Raw genomic sequence first — 21,147 nt, 5'->3', positions numbered from 1 at the left:
AACAGACACACCTACCCCTATACCTGGAAATGAAACTCCAGGTCTGGGCATATGGAAGTCCCTAAAAAGTGTGCCCCTCATTGTCCCGACTGCTGTCTCCCACCCAAACAATGCTTCTGCCATTCTCCACGCCCTTCAGCAAAGCTCTGCTCTGCCCAGCTCTGCTCCAGACTGGTGCTCTCTGTCTGCTCTTGAGGTTCCTGGGCAAGGGCAGGATGGATAGGGGTGTGTGCTGGGCAGGGCTGGGCCAGGCAAACCAGTCTGACCAGTGAAGCAGAGCTGGCAGGGATGAGGCCCTGGGCGTGGGTGTGAGTCAGCGGGCTGGGGCTGGGGAACCACTGGGGAGGATGTCACCTGGAGCGACGCCTCGAAACAGGAGGCCTGGGAAGGAAGGCTCAGATGAGAGTTGGTCCTGGACCCCCAGCTGCACCCCTGGGACTAACAGGTGGGCCTTGGAAGGGTCCCTTGGGCCTTGTTTTAATTCAAAGGGGGAGCTGGATTCCCAATCATGGCAGTAGGCAGGCCCCACACCCATACTAGGAGACAAGCTAGACTTTTCTTTCTAGGCTTTTGAAGGCTCAATGTCTTTACCAGGCCACAGTGTGGCCCAAGTGCTTCCCACTGGGGCTAAGGTAGCCATTATCTCTAGCAAGCTCCCCAGGCAAGCTCAAGCCCAGCAGGGCGCATCTGCATAGGCTTCGAGTTCCAGTGGTCAGTTGGTTTGGGATGGTCTATGGTCAGTGAGGGTCTGAGCATTCAGGGCTGGTGCATTTGAGATGTAGCTCTTAGCTCTGCGGACAGTTTGAGTTTCCCGCGACCGAGGGTGGGGTGAAGGGTGGGGGGCCTTGGTGAGTCCAGGCAGGACCAGGCACGTCCTCAAGCAACTGCCTAGCTACAGAGAGCCGCCCCCAGTTTCTTAGCCTCCCTCCCAGTCTGGCCAGTGAAGTCTGTGGTCTGTGAAGTCCCGCACCCTGTGTCAGCACGTTAGTCAGCCTCCTCGGTTAGGGTGAGCCACTGTGCCGCCAAAGTCCCTATAAACTCCCTGGTGTGGCCCAGCGCCACAGAGTGCGGCCTGTGGGACCTATAGACAGAGCCAGGGTCCTGTGCTGTGCTGTGGGCAACAGGGCAAGGGGTAGAGCAGCCACTTGGGACAGAGGAACAGAGGGCTGAGCCTGGCTGAGAGCAAGCAGCCTACTGCAGCCTCTGGGATGCCCTCTGAGCTCCCCAGCAAGGCCAGTGGATGAGACGGTTCCCTGGGGAGCAGACATCTGGTGAAAGACCACTGGATCCTGGGCCATGTCTGGGAAACGAGGTCGAGCTCGGAAGCCCCGAGGCAAGAGGGTGGGCAGGGCCCAGCGGGCAGCTGGGCAGAAGTGCCCTGAGGCTGAGCCTCCGCCCCCCAATACAGGGGGCCCTCAGGATCAGTTGGGGGTGGCCCTCACGGGCCACGTGACCAGCACTCAGCCGGCTCCTCAGGGACACTCTAGGGCCACCAGGCCAGAGCAGCTACAAGCATCCTGGAGGCCAGTTCAGGCCACCACTGTGGAATCCGAGCTAGTGCTGGCTCCTGAGCACATGGAGGGCTGTGGAGCCAGGGCCCCCATGCCAGCCCTGGGCCCTGAACTGCTGAGACTCCACGAAGTCCAGCTGTGCCTAGCCCAGGAGCAACTGCTGCTTGAGGATCGGAGGCGGCAGGTCCAGCTGCAGATGCAGCTCTGGCAGGAGGAGCAGCTGTGGCTGCAGCAGCTGCAGGAGGAGCAGCTGTGGCTGCAGCAGCTGCAGGAGGAGCAGGCCTGGGTGCACATGGAGGGGCTGCAGCTGGCTGTGGCCCTGGAGCAGCTCCGGAGTGAGGGCCTCGAGGCACTGCAAACCCAAGGCCAGGTAAGGCCTAGAGGGCTATGGGTAGGGGCTTGGGCAGTCTGATGGTACAACAGACACTCAAGTATCTTATAGATGCGTGAGGGCTGGGAGGCCAAGTTGGCTACAGAACCTCTGTGGGCCTGTATGCCTGGAGGGGCTTGTGCCCACTACACAGAATGTTGCCCGGATGAAGGACAGCAATTCTGCCCAGACCACACAGTGCTTGGCAGGCAGAGGCCATTGAGGGAGGTGGGGGGAGGGAGCTTGTTTGGGGATGGTGGTGTCAGGGGACCAGGACGAGTAGCTACAGGAGCTGTCCAGGAAAGCATGCATAGTAAGGTGTGGGGTGAGAGCTGAGTGCACAGTTGACAGACAACAAAACTGAGGAACAGTCCCCTCTCCAAGTATCCTGGACAGCTTCTTGTCCAGTCCACCTGCCCTGCCCACTATTTACTGCAGCTTGGTGCTCGGGGCTTGAGATCACAGAGGCAGCACGCAGTGCTGGTACCCATTATCCTCATTCCAGGAGGAAGACTGGCCTCAGACGCAGCTGGGGCTAATTTGGGCAACTAGGACTTCACCCCAGCGTGGTGTGGAGTCACCATCGGCTGCCAGCTCCAGGGAATCTGGCACTGCCTGGGCTCAGATGCAGGGCTGCATCTAGGTCTGGGTGGGTACCCTCGCAGCAGGCACAAACTACAGGCAGGTTTGGGTGCAGAGCCCAAGAGATAGCCTGGAAGATGTTCACATCTGTAGCACAATGAATTGTAAGTTGAGTGAAGGGGTGATAAAGGCTACGGGGGTGGGGGGGGCAGGCACAGGGAACAGGAGAGTCCACTTTCTCATGATCTACAGAAGCTAGCCCAATCTAGTTGTAACCTTTCAGCCGGGAAGTGCTACGGAGAGGTGATCTGAAGGGGAAAGTGTGAGGCGGGTTTGATGAACAGTGAGTGGACAACCACTTACGAAGATTCCCAACTTGGATTCAAGCCCTTCTCTTTTTCAATATTGTTGCTGTTTTCAAGAGACAGAGTTCCTCTGTGTTACCTTGGCTGCCCTGGAACTCACTCTACAAACCAGGCTGGCCTCAAACTCAGAGATCCCCCTGCCTCTGCTTTCCATGTGCTGGGATTAAAGGCGTGTGCCACCACTGGCCAGCTTCAATATTGTTTTTAGTCATCTGCCCCTCCGATCTCCTCCTGGCCCCTTTCTTACCTCCAGGGGCTCTAACACTGTGCCTTTCTGAGTCCTGTGCCCACTCCCCACCCCAGCTCTAGAGGTCCAGGCTACAGAAGATGTCTGAGCTTTAAACCATCAAATCTACCATGCCCAAGTACAAATGAAGAGCCCTTGAAGACTACTTGGGAGAGAAGGGTTTCTCAGAGGACCCCTATGTTCTTAGTGGTCTCAAGGTCAATGTTGGGGCAGTGCCCTGGAGGTCAGAGGATGCACTCACCAGCAGCAGCTCGAAGCTTGGACCCAGGGAGGGGTGCCTGCCTCTTCCCTGGTGCAGCTTTGGGCCCCCCCTTCTTACTGCTCATTCTCCTGGGGGCGGGAAGGAAAAGTCCAGGGAGGGTATGTTCAGGAGGGCAGAGGACAAGGCAGTGGACATACTGTCCAGGCCCTGGACCTCCAGTACACTCCCAGCCAGTGCCTGCCCCTGGTTATCTGACTATGTGCCCAGTAGCGTGAGCAAGGATGCCTGGTAAAAAGATGTCTCTCTCCTTTAATGCTTGTGTGCCTGTCCTCTACCATCGTGGCTCAGCCCACTCTGCTGGAATCCACAGATCTGTATTCTGTCACCAAAATCACTGGGCTACCAGCTGAACAGCTGGGCTATGTACAAATGCCTTCAACTGCTGTCAACTCTGGTCTGCTGAGCCCAACCCTTCCCTACCCTCAAACCCCCTCTCCTCCTGGCCTTGGAAAACTCTGCTGTCTGGTTCTGGGAGCAATGCCCCTTCCCCCTAGTATACAATTCATTCCCTTAGGAAGAGTCTTCTTTCCACTTCAGCCTGTGTTAGGGTCTTCCAGTGCCTTAGTACCCCTCACACGGCACAATGAATAGGAAACCCAGGTAGTGCAATCACTGACTTCATACACCTATGATCCTGCACTGCTGGTGCCACAGGAACATTTGGGAATGGAGTTAATGAAATGTTATCCTGAAAATAGGACCAGAAAATGACTGAAGGCTGTCTTACAGAAAGTATTTAGGCAGGTGGCAGACATTGAGAACCTGAGGCAGGAGAACTGGTAGGTGGGGAGTTGGCTTGGACATAGGACTGAGTTCAGAACAGAGCCTAAGTAGGGAAGTAGGTTAGAGGGAAAACTGGGCAGACTAGGGACCCAGGAGGAACTATGTGTTTAGGTGTATGGATAATGTCTGGGGCTTGATACGTGCATGAGGGTCCCTGTCTACAGAGGGTCTAGTACTTGCAGCATCCTGAGATGCAGACTCTTTAATGTACATGCGTGAAGACGGAACCCCTGTGCCTTCAGCCGGTGTGCGTGAAGGCACGATCAGTGGGTGCCAGTACCACTGTTGGGACGTTAAGCCGTGATCCTCTATATGAGATGAGCTTGGTGTGCGGATTCTGTGTGGCGGAGGGAGTTCTGCTTATGGGTTACCCGAGGTCTCCTTGTGCCTGAGGAGTCCCGTGGGTACAGGGTTGTGTGCGCAGGATCCTTTATGTGGTCGGCGTATGGGTGGGAAAGCCCGTGGAGTTCCTATGCCGTCGGTTTCATGTGAGAGGATGGGCCTGCAGGGAGTGTAGTAGGAAGCCAGAGTCTGCGTGCTGTGCTGTAAAGCGGTCACCTGAATGAACGGGGTGCGAGGTCCCGCGTCTGCGGCCTCACCTGCCTCACCTGCCACTTGCAACGCAGAGGCCAGAAGCTCCGCCCCTCACGTCGGGCTGGCCAGTTTCCTAGCGACTAAGCCGGAACTTCCGAGTCACCCCAACTTCCGGGGCGAGGGTCAGGGGTCGGCAGTAGGGGCTTCGAGCTATCGGTTCGCAAATGAGTTCTAGGGGCTTCGGGGTCCTGAAAAGAAGAGGCTCTGGCACTCCGGAGTGGCGCTGGCCAGAATCCGGGGCGCAGTTCTGGGGCGCCACCGGAGCGCTCGGTGGTCGGGGATGGGGATGTGGGTTGGGGGCGCCAGCGAGGCCAGGATGGGTACCCGGGGGTCGCGGCCGGGGTCGGGGCTGCGGAGAGCGCAGGAATGCGGGCGCGTCGGGGTGGGGCCGCCCCGCCCAGGTGCTGCCCGGGCAGGCAGGAGGCAGAGCGCGGGCGGGCGGGGCGGGGGCGGGCGCGTGAATCAGGCCGAACGGGCGGGCGGGCCGCGGCGGGGAGTGGCTGCAGGACGGACCAGACCGCGAGGCCGCTGGGCGGCAGTGGGCTCCTGCTGCCCCCGTGTCGAGAACCCGCTCACCTGGCCAGGTAGGGTCCCTTCCCCGGCGCGGGCTGGGCACCGCGCAGCGCGCAGTACGGGAGGCCGGAGCCTCCGTGCGACGGTACCTGGGTCTGGTCTCGGGACCTGGGCCGGGCGGTGCAGTGAGCGCGTGCGTGGGGCTGGGTCGGGGACAGGGTGACTGCTCTCAGGAGTACTGGGTAAGGGGTTTCCAAGGTAGGGCCTGCTGGCAAGGAGGAGGCAGAAGAAACGGTGTGACACACTCTCATCCTCGCGGCCTACATGTTGGCCGGGCATGACCTGTACCTTTCCCAGAGCCTCTCCCCAAGCCGCCATGAACCGGGGTGTCCAGGGCTGGATCCCTGTGTGGAGGGCAGGGAAAACTGGGATCTCCTAACTCCTGATCCCTCATCCCTGGACTGGTTGGGCAGACAAAGACACCTGGCTGGGTAGCGGGCTAACTTCCTGGGGTACAGTAACACCCTTGGGCCTTGCAGTGCCTAACCTGCAATCTGTAACTCATCGACTTCCGGTCTTTGAGCCCCATCCCACGGATTCCCATCTTTCAGTTTCACGTCCCTTACCACCCCACCCCTACTTGGCCACTGTCACTGTCTTTGTGTAGTAGTCCAAGGTGCTCCCCGTGGGATCCCCTTCCAGATGTGGGAACACTACCTCCTGTCAGGTAGGAGGGGAGGGGTCATTTCCTAGTGCTGTCAGTGGTGAAGGGCCTGGAGAGTGGCTTTAGGTCAGAGGTCAACAGATGATTCATGCTGAGTCATTGGTTTGGGTGGGATAGCCTTCCTTCAGCAGGGCCCCACTTGAATACGCAGATGTCCTCAGGCAAGCTCTTGGGGTTCATTGCTGATAAGAGTGGTCACTTACGAGTACATAGTCAAGAGGGATGTGTGTCAGTGAAAGAGTATAAGGGCATTTGAGGTGACTGCTTTGTGAGTCCAGGTCCCACAGTGGGCATTCGGGACTATGGCCCCTTCCCAAACAATAGTATCTTTGATGGTTCCTCACTAGAAGTCCACAGACTGGACACTTTCAATTCTCAGTCTTCCTTATATCAGGAATTCCCCCCTCAGTGTATTGTGAGAACGCTGTCTACGATGGCTGGGTACTTTGTGGGCCCTGTCCAAGCAGACATGCCAGCATTCTTACCACAGGTGGTCTGCCTTGACTGCCCCAGAACAGTGTGTCACACTTCACTCTGCAGACAGGAAGGAAAACCAACAGCCTACAGTAAGGGCAGTGCCCCAAAGGGAATTTAGAGCACTCTTCTTAGGGCAGGTAGACATAGGAGTGTCCCTACCTCCAAGCTCTGTCACATTTGGACTTGTTAATGTGTTGCACCATGCCCCTAGGGATGGCAGACACTATAGCTCCCTGGGTCACACACAGCAGAGGCCTGACACTCCACTTTCTGGGCAGAATTACTTTTCCTAGTCCAGACTAACATCCAGGAACCTGTGTGCTAGGCAGGGCAAGAGTCCTAAGCCATTCCAAACCTAAGGAGCAGTGGGGAATGGAGCAAGGCTGCCCTAAGGCAACTTCCAGGGCCAGAGGTGCAGGTTTCTAGGTGTTTGGTTGCTATTTCTAATGCTTTCTCAAGCACAAGCCTCTGCTACCCACCCCGCACTCCCCAGCCACTGAAAAACAAGAACTGGGACACCCATAGTCATAGGTGCTCAAGGGCTTTGCCTTTATTCTCGACGTATTGGGGAGAGGGTGGTGACCCGGGGTCTTGGTCTTGGGAATGTGTATTGCCATTAGGATGGGTGGGTCTGAGAGGGTATAGAGACCCTACAAGGACTGGCTGACCCCAAGGAACTGAGGCCCAGAGAGGTTTTAGCTGAGGTGGGACAGTAGCAGAGGGTGAAGTTTTTAGAAAGGGTGAACATTCAGGAGTTGGGTCAGAGAGATCAGTAAAGGGGCTGTGGGAAGACACAGGTGTGGACCCAGGGAAAAGGTGTGGGTGGGGCTGAAGGCCATCAGCCGTGGATGAGTCAGTCTCCACTCTACTGTGCTCACCTTGGGCCAGGCACAGTGTCTCGCCACCCTCCTAGATGTGTACAATGAAGGTAACAGGCCAGAGCACTGCCCAGGGTCTTCAAGCAGTAGCAACGGAGCCAAGGGGCCAACAAGACTAATCTCTTGGAGGAGGGGGCAGTAATAATCTCGTTACTGGACTGCATTTGTGTCTTAATCAGCCGTTTATTATAGGAAAAGAGATCCACAAAGTAAATGGTATGTGAATCTCTCACTTGTCTGGAATGGGGCAAACACTGGCAGTCCCTGAGTACCAGTGGCCCATGTCTGCCCCCAGGGACATGCTATGGCCTCTAGTGCTGTTTCTGAGCCTCTCTTCGTTGGGTCCTGGAAGACCTCCCAGGCATAAGCAAAGCCTAAGATTTAGCAGCTCCATCGACAATGTGCATCTACTTGTGAGGTTAAGGTAAATGGGTCCTACTGCCCCTAGTTAATGCATCTTCCTACCCCTCCAGGCCCCTGGCCCCAACATGGCCCGACGCTCCCAGAGCAGCTCGCAGGGGGACAACCCATTGGCACCTGGGTACCTGCCACCTCACTACAAAGAGTACTACCGCCTGGCAGTGGATGCACTGACTGAGGGTGGGCCAGAAGCCTACAGCCGCTTCTTGGCATCTGAGGGGGCCCCTGATTTCCTGTGCCCTGAGGAGCTGGAACATGTGAGCCGCCACCTGCAGCCCCCACAATATGTGGCCCGGGAGCCCCCTGAAGGCAGTCCTCCTGATGTGGACATGGATGGTTCCTCAGGCACCTACTGGCCAGTGAACTCAGACCAGGCTGTGCCTGAGCTGGATCTGGGCTGGCCCCTGACCTTTGGCTTCCAAGGCACAGAGGTCACCACACTGGTACAACCACCACCACCTGACAGCCCCAGCATCAAAGATGAAGCTCGGAGGATGATCCGTTCTGCCCAGCAGGTGCGGGTGGTGAAGGACAGCCTGGGCTGGGCCTTGAAGCGTGAATAGGAGGGTGTGGGAAGAATAAAAGCATTTGGTGCTAGGGATGCCAGGCCTGGTCATCCAGACCTCAGCAGGAAGGTCACCTTGTAGAGTTTGTCCATTATCACCTGGGACTTGGTTGGTAGCCTCTATACATTTGCTTGCCTAGGATCATGGCCAGTACCCAGAAACTTGGGGGCAATTGGCGTATTGATCTCTCCAGACCTTGCCCAGCTGAGAGCAACCAACTCTCAAAGCAGTTGGCAAACAGCACCAAAAAAAAAAAAAAAAAGAAGCTGTTAAACCAGGAACTGGCTCATGCATGTAATCCTGGCATTCAGGGAGGCTGAGGCCAGCCTGGACTACAAAGTAACAATCCAGCCTGTATTAAAAACAAAAAAAAACCTACTCCCACAAAACCTGGGAAGATCAGGTAAGGTAGCAGGACCTAGCTTCTGTCCCTGCTCCCCCCACCCCCCAATTCCTTATCAAGCCTGAGGTTCTGATGCCTGCCCCAACAATCTGGGATGTGAACACACAGAGCCAGGGTTGCAGCTACTCCCCGCCCCTCAAATGAAGCGTCCCTTTATGAACTGCCAGGTGTCAACTGATTTGTGTCCCTTGGCTGGGTCCCTTTTACTGCCCTCCCGTTTATGGCCAATGGTAGGCTAATGGTCATTTTACAGTGCTTGTGGGTGAAAGTGTGGCCAGAGACAGAATGGCTGGACCCTACCTGCCTGCTGACCTGATACCCGCCTACCTCCCAGGTGGTAGCTGTGGTGATGGACATGTTCACTGATGTGGATCTGCTCAGTGAAGTGCTGGAGGCTGCTGCCAGGCGAGTCCCAGTCTACATTCTGCTGGATGAAATGAATGCTCAGCACTTCCTAGACATGGCCGACAAGTGTCGTGTCAATCTGCACCATGTGGATGTGAGTGACCAAGCCGGGGCGAGGGTGGGGGGAATACCTTTGGTAAAGACTTGACTCCCCTCTCTTCCAGTTCCTGCGTGTGCGCACAGTGGCAGGGCCTACCTATTACTGCCGCACTGGGAAGTCTTTCAAGGGCCATCTGAAGGAGAAGTTTTTGCTGGTGGACTGTGCAGTAGTGATGAGCGGGAGTTATAGGTATGTCCAGTGGATTTCCCTCAGCCCTGGCTCTGCCCCACAAAGTCGTCCTTTGGCCCTCCTTGCCACAGCCCAACTCCCTATAGACCCCAATTCCCTGATCATTCAGCTGATGCCTTTGGCCTTTGTGGCCTTATTTCCTCTCCCTGATTTCCACCATTCTGCCCACAGCTTCATGTGGTCCTTCGAGAAAATCCACCGCAGTCTAGCTCATGTGTTCCAGGGAGAGCTAGTCTCCAGCTTCGATGAGGAGTTCCGCATCCTGTTCGCACAGTCAGAGCCACTGGTGCCTTCAGCTGGGATGCTAGCCCGCATGGATGCCTATGCACTTGCTCCATACTCTGGGGCTGGGCCCCTGGTGGGCGTTCCCGGGGTTGGAGCACCAACACCCTTTTCTTTCCCTAAACGAGCACACCTCCTATTCCCACCGCCCCGGGAAGAAGGCCTGGGCTTCCCCTCTTTTCTAGACCCTGACCGCCACTTCCTATCTGCCTTCCGCCGTGAGGAGCTGCAGCGTATGCCTGGGGGTGCATTGGAGCCCCATGCAGGCCTCCGGCCACTGGCGCGTCCAGCTGAGGCTGGGCCCATGGGAGAACTCGCAGGCCCCCGAGGCTTCTTCCAAGCACGGCACCTGGAGATGGATGCCTTCAAGCGGCACAGTTACACAGCAGCCGATGGAGCAGGAGCAGTGGAAAACTTTGCAGCTGCACGCCAGGTGTCTCGACAAACATTCCTCAGCCATGGTGATGACTTCCGTTTCCAGACCAGCCACTTCCAACGTGACCAGCTCTACCAGCAGCATTACCAGTGGGATCCACAGTTTGCACCCACACGCCCACAGGGCCTCTTCGAGAAGCTTCGTGCAGGCCGCCCTGGCTTTGCGGACCCAGATGACTTAGCACTAGGTGCTGGGTCCCGTTTCCCAGAACTTGGTGGAGACGTGCACCAGCGGCTGGAATATGTGCCATCCAGCGCATCTCGAGAGGTACGTCATGGCTCGGATCCTGCCTTTGGAACCGGCCCTCGTGGTGTGGAGCCTAATGGGGCCTTGCGTCCCAACCTGGGCCAGCGTTTTCCATGCCAAGCATCTCTGAGGCAAGGCCTGGACACGACTACAGAGGTGGAGCCTGAACGTAGGGGTGGACCCGAGGGACGGGCCGGACTACGTCACTGGCGCCTTGCCTCCTACCTGAGCGGCTGCCATGGTGATGGTGGGGAAGAGGGTCTGCCGATGGAGACTGAGGCCTATGACGATGAAGTGCTGACTCCTGGAGGCCGGGACCTGCTCCCCTCTGCCTTCCGAAATCCTGTACCCTTCCCAGCCAAGGGGCCAAAGCCAGGCTCAGGAAGCGGTGGTGGCGACAGCTCAGAGCGCGAGGGCACGGAGGAGACAAACCTGACTAAGCAGGACTCTTTCCGCTCACGCTTGAACCCGCTTATTCAGCGCAGCTCCAGGTTGCGCTCTTCACTCATCTTCGCCTCACAGGCCGAGGGTGCTAGTGGCACCACAGCAACCACCACAGAAAAAGTACAGCTGCTACACAAAGAACAGACAGTCAGTGAAACTCTGGGTCCCAGTGGAGAGGCTGTTCGTTCCAGCGCCTCGGCAAAAGTGGCAGAGCTACTGGAAAAATACAAGGGCCCTGCCCGGGACCCTGGTGGTGCAGGGGGTCCCATCACTGCGTCCCACCACAGCAAGGCGGTAGTGGCCCAGTCCTGGCGGGAGGAGGTGGTAGCACCAGGAGGAGCGGGAACTGAGCGCCGCAGCCTCGAGAGTTGCTTGCTTGACCTGCGTGACTCCTTCGCACAGCAGTTACATCAGGAGGCAGAGCGACACCCAGGGGCAGCTTCACTGACCGCTGCACAGCTGCTCGACACACTGGGTAGCACAGACCGCCTGCCTTCACGCCTCCTCTCCACCCAGGGTCGCTCCTTGTCTCCACAAGGGCGAGATAGCCCTCCACTAGAAGGTCCTGGAACGCACCAGTTGCCTTATTCTGAGCCAAAAGGGAGCCCCACCCCAAATTACCCTGAGCACAAGGGGAGCCCCACATCCGGATTTCCCAGTCGGAGGGGCAGCCCAACCACAGGATTGACTGAGCAGAAGGGGAGCCCCACTTCGGCCTACCCAGACCGCAGGGGCAGCCCGGTTCCCCCAGTGCCTGAGCGCAGGGGCAGTCCAGTGCCCCCTGTCCCTGAGCGTAGAGGCAGTCTCACCTTTGCTGGGGAGCCTTCGAAGACTGGGCCTACAGAAGAGGTGACTAGTGGCCCCATGGAAGCCCTGCGAAAGGGCTCTCTCCGCCTCAGGCAGTTTCTGAGCCCCAAGAGTGAGCGGCGTGGGGAGGATGAGGGCAGCTTCCCTGCTCCACAGGAAAATGGGCAGCCTGAGAGCCCCCGGCGGCCCTCGCTGGGTCGGGGTGACAGCACAGAGGCTGCTGCAGATGAGAGAAGCCCAAAGGTACGCCTGGCTTCAGCTACTGCCAATGCCTTATACAGCAGCAACCTACGAGATGACACTAAGGCTATTCTGGAGCAAATCAGTGCCCATGGCCAGAAGCACCGCGGAGTCCCTGCTCCAGGCCCTTCTCACAGCAGTCCTGAGCTAGGTCGCCCAACAACTGCAGGAGACTTGTCTCCAGACATGTCCGACAAGGACAAGTGTTCAGCCATCTTCCGCTCCGACAGTCTAGGGACACAAGGCCGGCTCAGCCGCACACTGCCGGCCAGCGCAGAGGAGCGTGACCGGCTCCTGCGCCGCATGGAGAGCATGCGCAAAGAGAAGCGTGTCTACAGTCGCTTCGAGGTCTTCTGCAAAAAGGAGGAAGCCGGCAGTACTGGGGCAGGAGACAACCTGGCAGATGAGGACACCAGGGACAGTAAAATGGGCAAATTTGTACCCAAGATTCTGGGTACATTCAAAAGCAAAAAATGAGTCTCCTGTCTTGGAGATCAGGACTCTGTATCACTGCCACTTAGCACTTACAGTACCCATCTGGTACCGATGGCGATGGCGTGGTGGCTACCAGACTGGTGTCAAAGCAATTTGGGACCTGGCTGACAACCACCTGTACTGAGCTCCTCTTGAATTCACCTGACAGTCCCACTGCTTCTTACTCTTGGCTTTGCCTTGCTAGGAGCTCACCCCTCCACTCAGTGCACCCTCTTCATCACCTCCTTCACCTGCCTCCACCACCTCCTGGGCTCAGGGCCACTTTGGGGCTTAATTCACCTCAGGGATCCATATCTCTGCCTTATTTGACAATTTCTCAAGGACTCATCACTATGCCTCAGATGCCTCTTAGGGCCTTTTATCTCAGGGCTTTTTCTCAGGGTGTGCATCTCACTCACAGCCTCCTGGATCCACTGCCTCCCTCTGGAGACAGCCTCTTCCCATCCCCTCACCTCCATCTCTCTCTCTGGAACTCTCCTTCCCTGCTTGCACTCTGTCTCCTCATTGCTTCCTGCCACTTTCTTGGCATCTGTCCTCTTGCTGTTGGGAAGGCAGGGATGCTAGACAGGGCAGGCCACTGGGAAGTAGTTGCCAAGCACCTGCTGGGGCTGCCTTAAGTCACTTCTGCCTTCTCCAGCAAGTCTCTGGATAGCACTTGAAGAGGAGCCAGAAGTGGGGAGCACTGGACTTTGCATTATAATAAAGCAGTCTGGACAGACTTTCTGTGACCCTGGCTTCAGAAAGTTCCTAAGCCAAGTCTGGAAAGAAGTTGAATGTAGTGTTTGGACCTCAGCAAAAGCCAGAAGATGGGGTACAGTACAACCTAAACCCCAACCGCCACTAAGGGACAGCAGACACCTCCCCCCAAAGTCCACCCTAGTCTTGGTACTTTCCTATCTGTCCAAGGTCCCTGATTACTTTTATCTTTTCTTACTCCCAAGAGCTTTGATTTGGAAAGATACCAAATGCATAGAGAGCCCCCACATGCTGTTAAACATTGAGAAATAAGTTTCTTTCCAAATAGTTTATACCTTGTGTAAGAGTGTGTGTTTGTGAGTGTGCGCATTCATGATATGAAATCCCAAGAGGGCAAAGACATGAAACGAAGCCACTAAGTAGTTCCTTCTGACTCCAGCTGCTGGAGAAGGGAGGACACTGGAACTTGGACAGTGACTGGATTCCCACTGTCAAAAACCCCAAGTTCCTGGCCAGAAGCACATGGCCCCCTGGGAACTGGATGAACTCGAGTCTTTCCTAGTCTTGACATGCTCACTGCTTAGCTTGTCCTAGGGCCCATGGTCTGGTGTCCTGTGCGTCACTGCTCAAGCTCAGACCTGTTGAGCTCTGCAATGGAAAAGTGGAGGCTGGTAGTCCTTTCTGGGGCCCTCTGACCTCTGGCTGCACCTTTCACACCTTTTTGAGAAGGGCATTTTTGAAACAGTGTCTTGTGTTCTCATGTTAACTATAAACACAATGTATAAACTCCATCATAGCCCAGTGCTGGGAAGGCAGTGGTAAGCTGGGGCAGCCTGGGCTACGCAGTGAGATCCTAAGTAAAAAGAAAAAAAGCCAGCATGTCCCCAAATGGTTAACTGTTGAATTTATAGGTTGCCTTTAACCCTATGGCCTTCCTAGTTTTCTTTTTGGAAAACCATGAGTCCCTGTGGGGAACTCTTAATCCTCCATGCCTGTATAAACACCTCTCCCATCCCAGCAAACCCCATACAAGCCCCTGGCTCTGGGCCATCCATGTAGTCACTCATCTGAGTTTGCAGTCTTCAAGCCCAGCAAGACACTTCTCAACCTTTATCTTGCAGCTCTTGTCCAGCCTGAACCCTTCTGCTCTGATAGTTCTTGGCCTTGCAGGCACACTGGTTTCTGGTGTTCACCCTCACAGACTCCTTTGTTCTGTTTGTCAGTAACTTGGAGCTATGCCTCAGACTCTTGAAACCACGCACTGACCACTTTGGCAGTCAGCCACCTCAGGCTTTTGGCTCCAGTTCCGACTGGCTCTCCGCCATGTTGGAATCATACCTGCCTCTCCTATACCCAGTTACTTGCTTTTCTGACCCTGTTTCGTTTCACCCATTATCACTGCTGTGCAGGCTCCAACTCTGCCCAGCTTCTCCTACACGTGCCTTGTCCCTTTTGTCATTTGCCCTGCCGCAGGCAGCAGATTGAGTTAGCTTCCCTAGCCAGGTAGTGGAGAAAATGGCTTTCCTGTGTTCTACTCCGGCCCAGTTTCAGAGAGTGTGTGGAATACTTGAGTGCCTACACAAGTCTGGTCTGAACTCACACCAAACCCTTTGCACAGTAGTGCCACCACGTGATCTTCTGGGTGTCTTCCTGTCCTCTTTTTAAATCAAGACCTGGAGACAAACCAGGAGTCAGTCACTGTGTGGCTAGACCACAGTCTGCAGTCACCAACAAAAGATAGCAAGAGCCTCAGGCCAAGAGAGGTGCTGCACCCCCCCTCCCCTTTTCTTTGGTAACTTGCACCTGGGTGGGGAGTGGATTGGTAACCTGCACCTGGGTGGGGAGTGGATCCGCACGCCAGAGGACTAGGCTGAGTGGGCAGAAGCCTCAGGGGGCAGACACGGCTCTCAACTTTGTGCTGAGCACAGGATTCAGGAGTGGAGCACTCAGGGGAATGGGCTTCGGGAAAGGTTTGAGACCTAGAAGGGAGGCCTCGGATGGAAGTAGATGAAAGATGGCTTAGCTGGACTGGGTAAAATATGGCTTTATTGGAAGAAGGTGGTGGTGGTGTAGTGGAAACCGCCGTCTACTCCCCATTAGGAGAGAGAGGCTCAGAGAACCCTCCGGGAACTCGAATGCAGAGGGTCAAAGGAGGGAGATGCGCTGGGGGTTGGGGAACGGCGCCAGGTTGCCGCGAGGAGGCCGGTGGGCGGCTCACACACGCGGTCCGGGGAGTAGGGGAAGGCGGCACAGCGCCGAGTGGCACACGGTCCCGTAGGCCTGGGAGTAGCCGCCAAGTGCAGCTCTGGCTGCGCCCTGGGCCCCCTGAGAGGCCGAGGTGCCAAACATCCTTCGGCCGGGCCGGGGTTCCGGGGCGTCCCGGGGCAGGCGAGAAGGGACCTGCACGCAGGCGAGGGTCTTGTTCAGGAGGGAGAGGAGTGGAGCAGGGCTCTGGGGGATACGTACCCCACTGGAGGGAGCTGGGAAGGGCCGGGCTCACCCGTCGCGCGCCGGCTGCCCTCGGCCCACCGCCCCGGACCGGTTCACTGCGGATCAGGGCCAGATTGGCCGCCTGAGCCGCTGCCTGTGAAGTCAGGGAGGGCGCCACCACCCTAACATTTGTCTTCACCTGGAAGGGGTGCGCCACAGGGTCACGGAAAGCTACTGTAAGAGGCTCTTCCGTGCCCACCCAACCTCGACTTACCCCTGAGGGTACCGAGGGTGGCTCCGCTGTGGCCCCTGGGGGCCTTTCCCCCCTGCTTGGTGGCGGAAGTTGGAACAGGGGGTCTGAGTTCTGCCTGGGAACTTCTGTGGGGTCATAAGAGCAACCCCCTGAGTTAGGTTCCGGTTGTGCACGTTGGTGGCCCTACGGAGATGGGGGCAGGGGTGCGTGGGAGGCAGGCAAAGCTCACCCACGGGCTCGGGGTTATGACCTGGGCTACTCTGAGGTTTGGGTCCGCGTTTCCGCGCAGGAGTCTCCGTGGGGACCTGGGAGAGGACTCTGGGCTTGAGCGATTGAGCTCGGGCCTGGGAAGCCCTGAGCTCTGCCCAAGAGGCCGCTCCCCCCAGGCATTCCTCTCGAGGGCTGCGGTTGTTCCCCCTCCGCTGCAGGATCATCTGCGGGATGGGAGGGGCGCTCAGAGTGGGGGGGTGGCGGACCGCACTGGGGTCGCTGCGGGTGCCCGTGGAAAGCGGGCGATGGGAGTCCGCAGTCCCAGCACCTGGTACAGGCGGTTGCGATACTCTAGTGCAGTGAGCTCGTCTCCTTCGTACACCGGGAGCCGCACATCGGATCCCCGCGTCCACTCGCGGTCGGGGCAATGGAATCTGTGGAGCCAGAAAGATGGATGCAGACGTGGCAGGACACAAGTCACTCAGGCTCCACTCCGATGTCAGCTCTCTTCGAGTCTCACCTCTGAACGTAGGGGTGTTGCAGCGCCTGCTCAGCGCTAAGCCGCTTGTCCGGAGCAAACGCCAAGAGTCGCTTGAGGAGGTCCAGGGCTTCTGGCGGGGTGTCTGGCGGCAGGAGGGCGTCCAGCGTCTGCCGTGGCCTGCGGGCAGCTGCCTGTCGTCTCCTCTCTAGGGCCCCACCCGCGGCACCTTCTGTCTGCTTGTGTAAATCCCACTCCTCGAGTTCCCCTCCCGAGGTCGTCACCTCTCCACACCCTCTTCCCCGCTCAGTGCGACCCTCTCTCTCTCTCTTTCTCTCTCTCTCATTTATTTATTATGTGTACAGTGTTCTGCCTGCATGTCTGCTTATAGGCCAGAAGAGGACACCAGATCTCATTGTAGATGGTTGTGAGCCACCATGTGGTTGCTGGGAATTGAACTCAGGACCTCTGGAAGAGCAAGCAGTGCTCTTAACCTCCGAGCCATCTCTCCAGCCCCCTCCCCTTTTCTAAGGCTGGATGTTCTAATTTCTGGGGGATGGGTCTTGTTTTCTTGTTTTTCTTTTCTCTTTTTCTTGCCAGGATTTTGTTCCCCCAGGTCTCCCTCCCATCCCCAGTAACTAAGTTTTAAGAGGCTGGGGCTGAGTGCACAGCTCTGCATTGGTACAAATGGGTTCTCGGGCCAGCTGCAAGATGGCATCCCCCTCCTGCGACCTGACACCCCTTCCCCACACCTAAGGGTTCCACTCACTTGGACCCAAGGTTCTGCAGAATCAAAGTACTGTAGTCTGAGCCAAGGCCCTGGAGCTCTGTGGGTGGGTGGAAAACAGAGGTATGAGCAGGCAGGCTAGGGAAAGGAGCAGCCATCCCTTTCCCTGGCCACATAGACAATCAATAGCCTCTTACAGAGTCTGTGTTTAAAAGGGCTCAAACACCTAAAAACCAGCTATTTGGTCCATTGCTGTGCCTTACCTGGAAATCACACACTCTCAACATGCTCACATAAAGGGTACTGGGGTCACATGTCCCTTTGGTGCTATGCAAGGGAGGACATGGCACCCTGCTGGGCCTTGAAAGGTGTCTCCCTCTTGCCATGTCCCTCTCCACGATCTCAGCAGCCAGCACAGACACCTCACTCTTGTTCCCCTGGCCCTCTGCACAATCAGTTGGCTTGCACTGTCTTGTGACCAATTCTGTCTCTCTGCACCAGTCCCCAGCAACTACTCCTGGACCCTCCCTCCACAAGGCCCTTTTCAGTTTTCCTGGGTCAAATGATTCTCTCCTCTGCATAGTACTGGGGACACTCTCCACAGCTGTGCCCTCTGACTCTCATTATCCTATGCCTAGCGACAGGCCACCCAGGTTGGGACCTGAGTGTACATGCTCACCCTCCATGGAGGGCAACGGAATGGTCTCCAGGATCAGCTCCAGCTGGTGGAAAGTAGATGTGCCAGGGAACAGCGGCTGTCCCCGAAGCATCTCTCCCAATATGCAGCCCAGGCTCCACATGTCCACCCCAGGGGTATACCTGGGGCAGGAAGGGGTATGTGCAAGGGCAGGGAGCACAGAGGCAGAGGCAGGATGGGAGTGTAAGGACAGGGCATTGAGTACTCAGGTGGGCCGAGGCAGGACCGGGATACAGGGTACCCTAAGGGACCTGAAGGGTGAAGGTAGGTTGGGTCTTCAGCTGTTACCATCGGGAGGAGAGAAGAACCTCTGGAGCTCGGTACCAGCGTGTGGCCACATACTCTGTCAGGGCCTGGCCCTCGGGCCCTTCAGAGAGGTCACTCAGGGAGCGTGCCAGGCCAAAGTCACAGAGTTTCACCCGACAAGCAGCATCCAATAGAACATTGGCTGGCTGGAGAGAGGAATGGACTTGAGACCCAATGGGCTGGGTGCACAGTGGAGCCAGGGACATGTGGGCACAGTGTGGACCCAACCTTCTGGTCCCGGTGGATGACACGCCCTGAGTGGATAAACTTGGTGGCCCTCAAGAGCTGGTAAAAGATGCAACGCTTGTGGATATCCTCCAGTAGTTTGCCCTTCTGGATGACTGCATTCAGGTCGGTGTCTGGGAAGGGGCAGGAGCCGGGGAAGGATACGCAGGTCAGTCTGGAGGGTGGGTGAAGAGTGAGGTCTGAACCACTTTGAGCCTGCACCAGCCCTCAGCCCATTCTGGGCTCTCTGCCTGGCTACCCGGCCATCATATCTGTCTTCACTGTCAATGCAGCCAGAATGCCCTATGGAATTATTTTCATCCTATTTCATGTTCTTCTTCTTCTTCTTCTTTTTTTTTTTTTTTTAACAAACTGAGTGGGAAGAGGGAGAACACAGCAAGTGAGGGCAGAGCAAGAGCCCTGTGCAAAAGGGACAAAATGGCCAGTGCAGGCAGGGTAAGGGGAGGGTGTCACTACCAATCTTGAAGGTCAGACCTCACCAGCTTTGTGCTCAGGGTCAGGAGACAGATGAAAGTGACAATGTGAGCTAGGCATCAGAGGGCCATAAGAAGGGAGCCAGGCCACTTAAGTAGGGCTGGGGTCTGGCCAAGGCCTCACTCACCCATGGACTCAAACACCAGGTAAATATCCTTGTCATTCTCTGCTGGGATCACATCAAGCAGGCGGATGATGTTGGGATGGTCCCCAAACTCCTGGGAAGACAGACTGCTGCTGCTGCAAAGCCAAGGCCGTGCTCTGGGCCAGTGAGGACCTGCACCCAGGGAAGGGATGTGGCAGGATGGCCTGGGCCACTTACCTGGAGAAGCATGACTTCCCTGAAAGTTCTCTGTAAGAAACAGAAATACCCAGCAGGCTGACCCGGAAATGACAGGAAACCTGCTGTGTCAGGTCCTCCCACAGCTCACTGCTCCTCCCCATACTCCCCACTGCTCATTTACCTGAGCATCTGTCTGGTCCCTAAAGGCATCAAAGATTTTCTTGATAGCTACTACATCGCCAGTCCTCCGATCCACTGCCTTCCACACAATGCCATAAGCCTGGGAAACACATGGTCAGCTTGCTGAATGCAGGGGTATTCTCACACACACACACACACACACACACACACACACACACACACACACACACACCATCCAGCCAGGCTGTCCCATCCAGCTCTGGATCGATCCTGGGAGGGGTCAGAAGTGTGGCAAGACCTAGAGTGGCCGAGCCCACAGCATCTTCTGGAGTGGTGGGAAAGGGTGAGAACTAAGAGAGGTCCCTACCAGGATATGAGTCCACAAGTGGGTACTACTTACTGGGCAGGACCTGAAGCCTGCTGTCTCTATAATGACCTTGGACCCCTCCAGCTCCCCACGCATTCTGACTTTCTCTACACCCCCATGCTATCTGCTTAGTAAATTCTGTTGACTTGACCTTCAGAATGTATCCAGGGCCTTTTGACCATTCCAGCTCTGCTGTACGCTGGTCCATGCTTCCAGCACCTCTTGTGGGTTGGCTATGTACTCTCTCTGCCACTCCCACCCATCTCCACCAAGCCTCACCAGAGTAGAGGGGGTGAGCTTTGTAAAGTGAATGTTACAAACAGCGGCTACAGCTGTCAATTAAAATAAAAGCCAAAGTCTTGAAGGTGTCCCAGATCCCTTCCACATAATGGGACCCATCACTGATACTCTATCCTATCTCTTCCTGGTCCAATGCATTAAAATGTAGTGTGTCTCCAACAGCCAAGAATGTCTTTGCCTCGGGGCCTTTGCAATTGCTGTTGGCTTGTCCCGTCCTCCCTGCCCCCCCCCCACTATACACAGAACACACCTACACAATCACACACATTTACACATACGGCCCCATATGCTCAGACCCAATTACAGTCACGAATACACCCGAACTCACACACTGTTAGTTCCTGTTCTCAGTTTGTGTATTCGGACTCAGACTTCCTGAGCCTGGTCTATGAGCTCCTGAGCCATGCTGGGAGCAGCCCTTCACCCTCAGAAACTGGAATGGGCCAGGCTTCCCCAGAATAACCTATGGGAACCCAGAAAGGCAATGGAAGTGGGTGGAGCACCAAAACCTCTCCTCCTGCGACCTGGAGGCCCTGGTAGTCACCAGCCTTCCAGGGCGAGGTCTCTGAGGGTAACCTAGTTTCCTTATGGAAATAGGAAGGAGTACAGGAGCCTCGGAAGAGGCAGGACGGGAGCCCAGAAGCCAGCATCCCGTGTCAGAAGAACTAGACCTTGAGGGGGCTAACCAGGCCCCCAGGTGACTGCAGTGCCCCTCGGATAGGTGGGCGTCCCTGTGCTCACCCCTTTCCCAAGCCTCCGCTTAATCAGGTATCTCTGGGTTATGTGGCGGTCCAACTCGGCAGCACACATGACGAGAGGCAGGTGCAGGCTCTTGGTATCCACAGACGACTCCTCGGAGCTGGACCTGTTGATCCGTTGGCTTGGGAACCGGTAGCCGCGGTGCACCACCCTTGCGCCTGCGCCAATGGGCGGGGTCCGCAGCCAGCCCCACCTGTCTGCTTGGGTCTCCTGGTCAATGCTGCTCGCGGGGTGGGGGTTGAAGTGGGAAGGGTATCCCCGAATGCGCTGGGCACAGAGGCGAAGCAGCACTGCCAACCCCTGGGTTGGGCACATCTTAGGGTGCAGAGGGAGTTGAACGTCGGGGATTCAGAGCCGGGCTCTCTCAGGAGCGAAGCTGTTGGATGCAACAGTGGGTGAAAAGGTCGGGGCATGGCGGGTGCCCTGGACCCTGGTAGAAGA

General features: G+C 56.7%; 3 protein-coding genes across 4 annotated transcripts in view; 1 reads left to right on the top strand and 2 right to left on the bottom strand.

Moving 5' to 3' along the window:
- Positions 1–3,401, bottom strand: part of Iqank1 (IQ motif and ankyrin repeat containing 1) — a 31,215-nt gene extending 27,814 nt beyond the window's left edge. The window contains exon 1 of the mRNA XM_035440685.1: positions 3,317–3,401. Within this exon, the coding sequence (XP_035296576.1) occupies positions 3,317–3,401 (85 nt within the window). The remainder of the gene's footprint in view (positions 1–3,316) is intronic.
- Fam83h (family with sequence similarity 83 member H) lies at positions 349–13,365 on the top strand. Of its 2 annotated transcripts, none has more exons than XM_027404188.2 (5): positions 349–445; positions 7,780–8,241; positions 9,030–9,194; positions 9,265–9,389; positions 9,561–13,365. In XM_027404188.2, the coding sequence occupies exons 2-5, from the start codon at positions 7,795–7,797 to the stop codon at positions 12,319–12,321; spliced, it is 3,498 nt and encodes a 1,165-aa protein (XP_027259989.1). In that variant the 5' UTR covers positions 349–445; positions 7,780–7,794; the 3' UTR covers positions 12,322–13,365. The 2 variants fall into 2 exon arrangements, with proteins under 2 accessions (XP_027259989.1, XP_027259988.1); XM_027404187.2 differs by lacking the exon at positions 349–445 and adding an exon at positions 4,827–5,298.
- Positions 13,366–15,249: 1,884 nt separating this feature from the next.
- On the bottom strand, positions 15,250–20,757 carry Mapk15 (mitogen-activated protein kinase 15). The gene is made up of 14 exons (XM_027404226.2): positions 20,689–20,757; positions 19,321–19,419; positions 19,179–19,208; positions 18,984–19,074; positions 18,365–18,495; positions 18,119–18,282; positions 17,813–17,952; positions 17,176–17,233; positions 16,449–16,586; positions 16,257–16,362; positions 15,948–16,152; positions 15,740–15,843; positions 15,536–15,664; positions 15,250–15,435 (listed from the first exon to the last, which is right to left on the bottom strand). Exons 1-14 carry the CDS (start codon positions 20,755–20,757, stop codon positions 15,250–15,252), a joined length of 1,650 nt encoding a protein of 549 aa, XP_027260027.1.
- Between the last annotated feature and the right edge of the window lie 390 nt (positions 20,758–21,147).

The sequence above is a fragment of the Cricetulus griseus genome, chromosome 2 (assembly GCF_003668045.3).
Source record: "Cricetulus griseus strain 17A/GY chromosome 2, alternate assembly CriGri-PICRH-1.0, whole genome shotgun sequence".
In the NCBI taxonomy this organism is placed as follows: Eukaryota; Metazoa; Chordata; class Mammalia; order Rodentia; family Cricetidae; genus Cricetulus; species Cricetulus griseus.
This window is presented reverse-complemented; position numbering and strand designations above follow the sequence as displayed.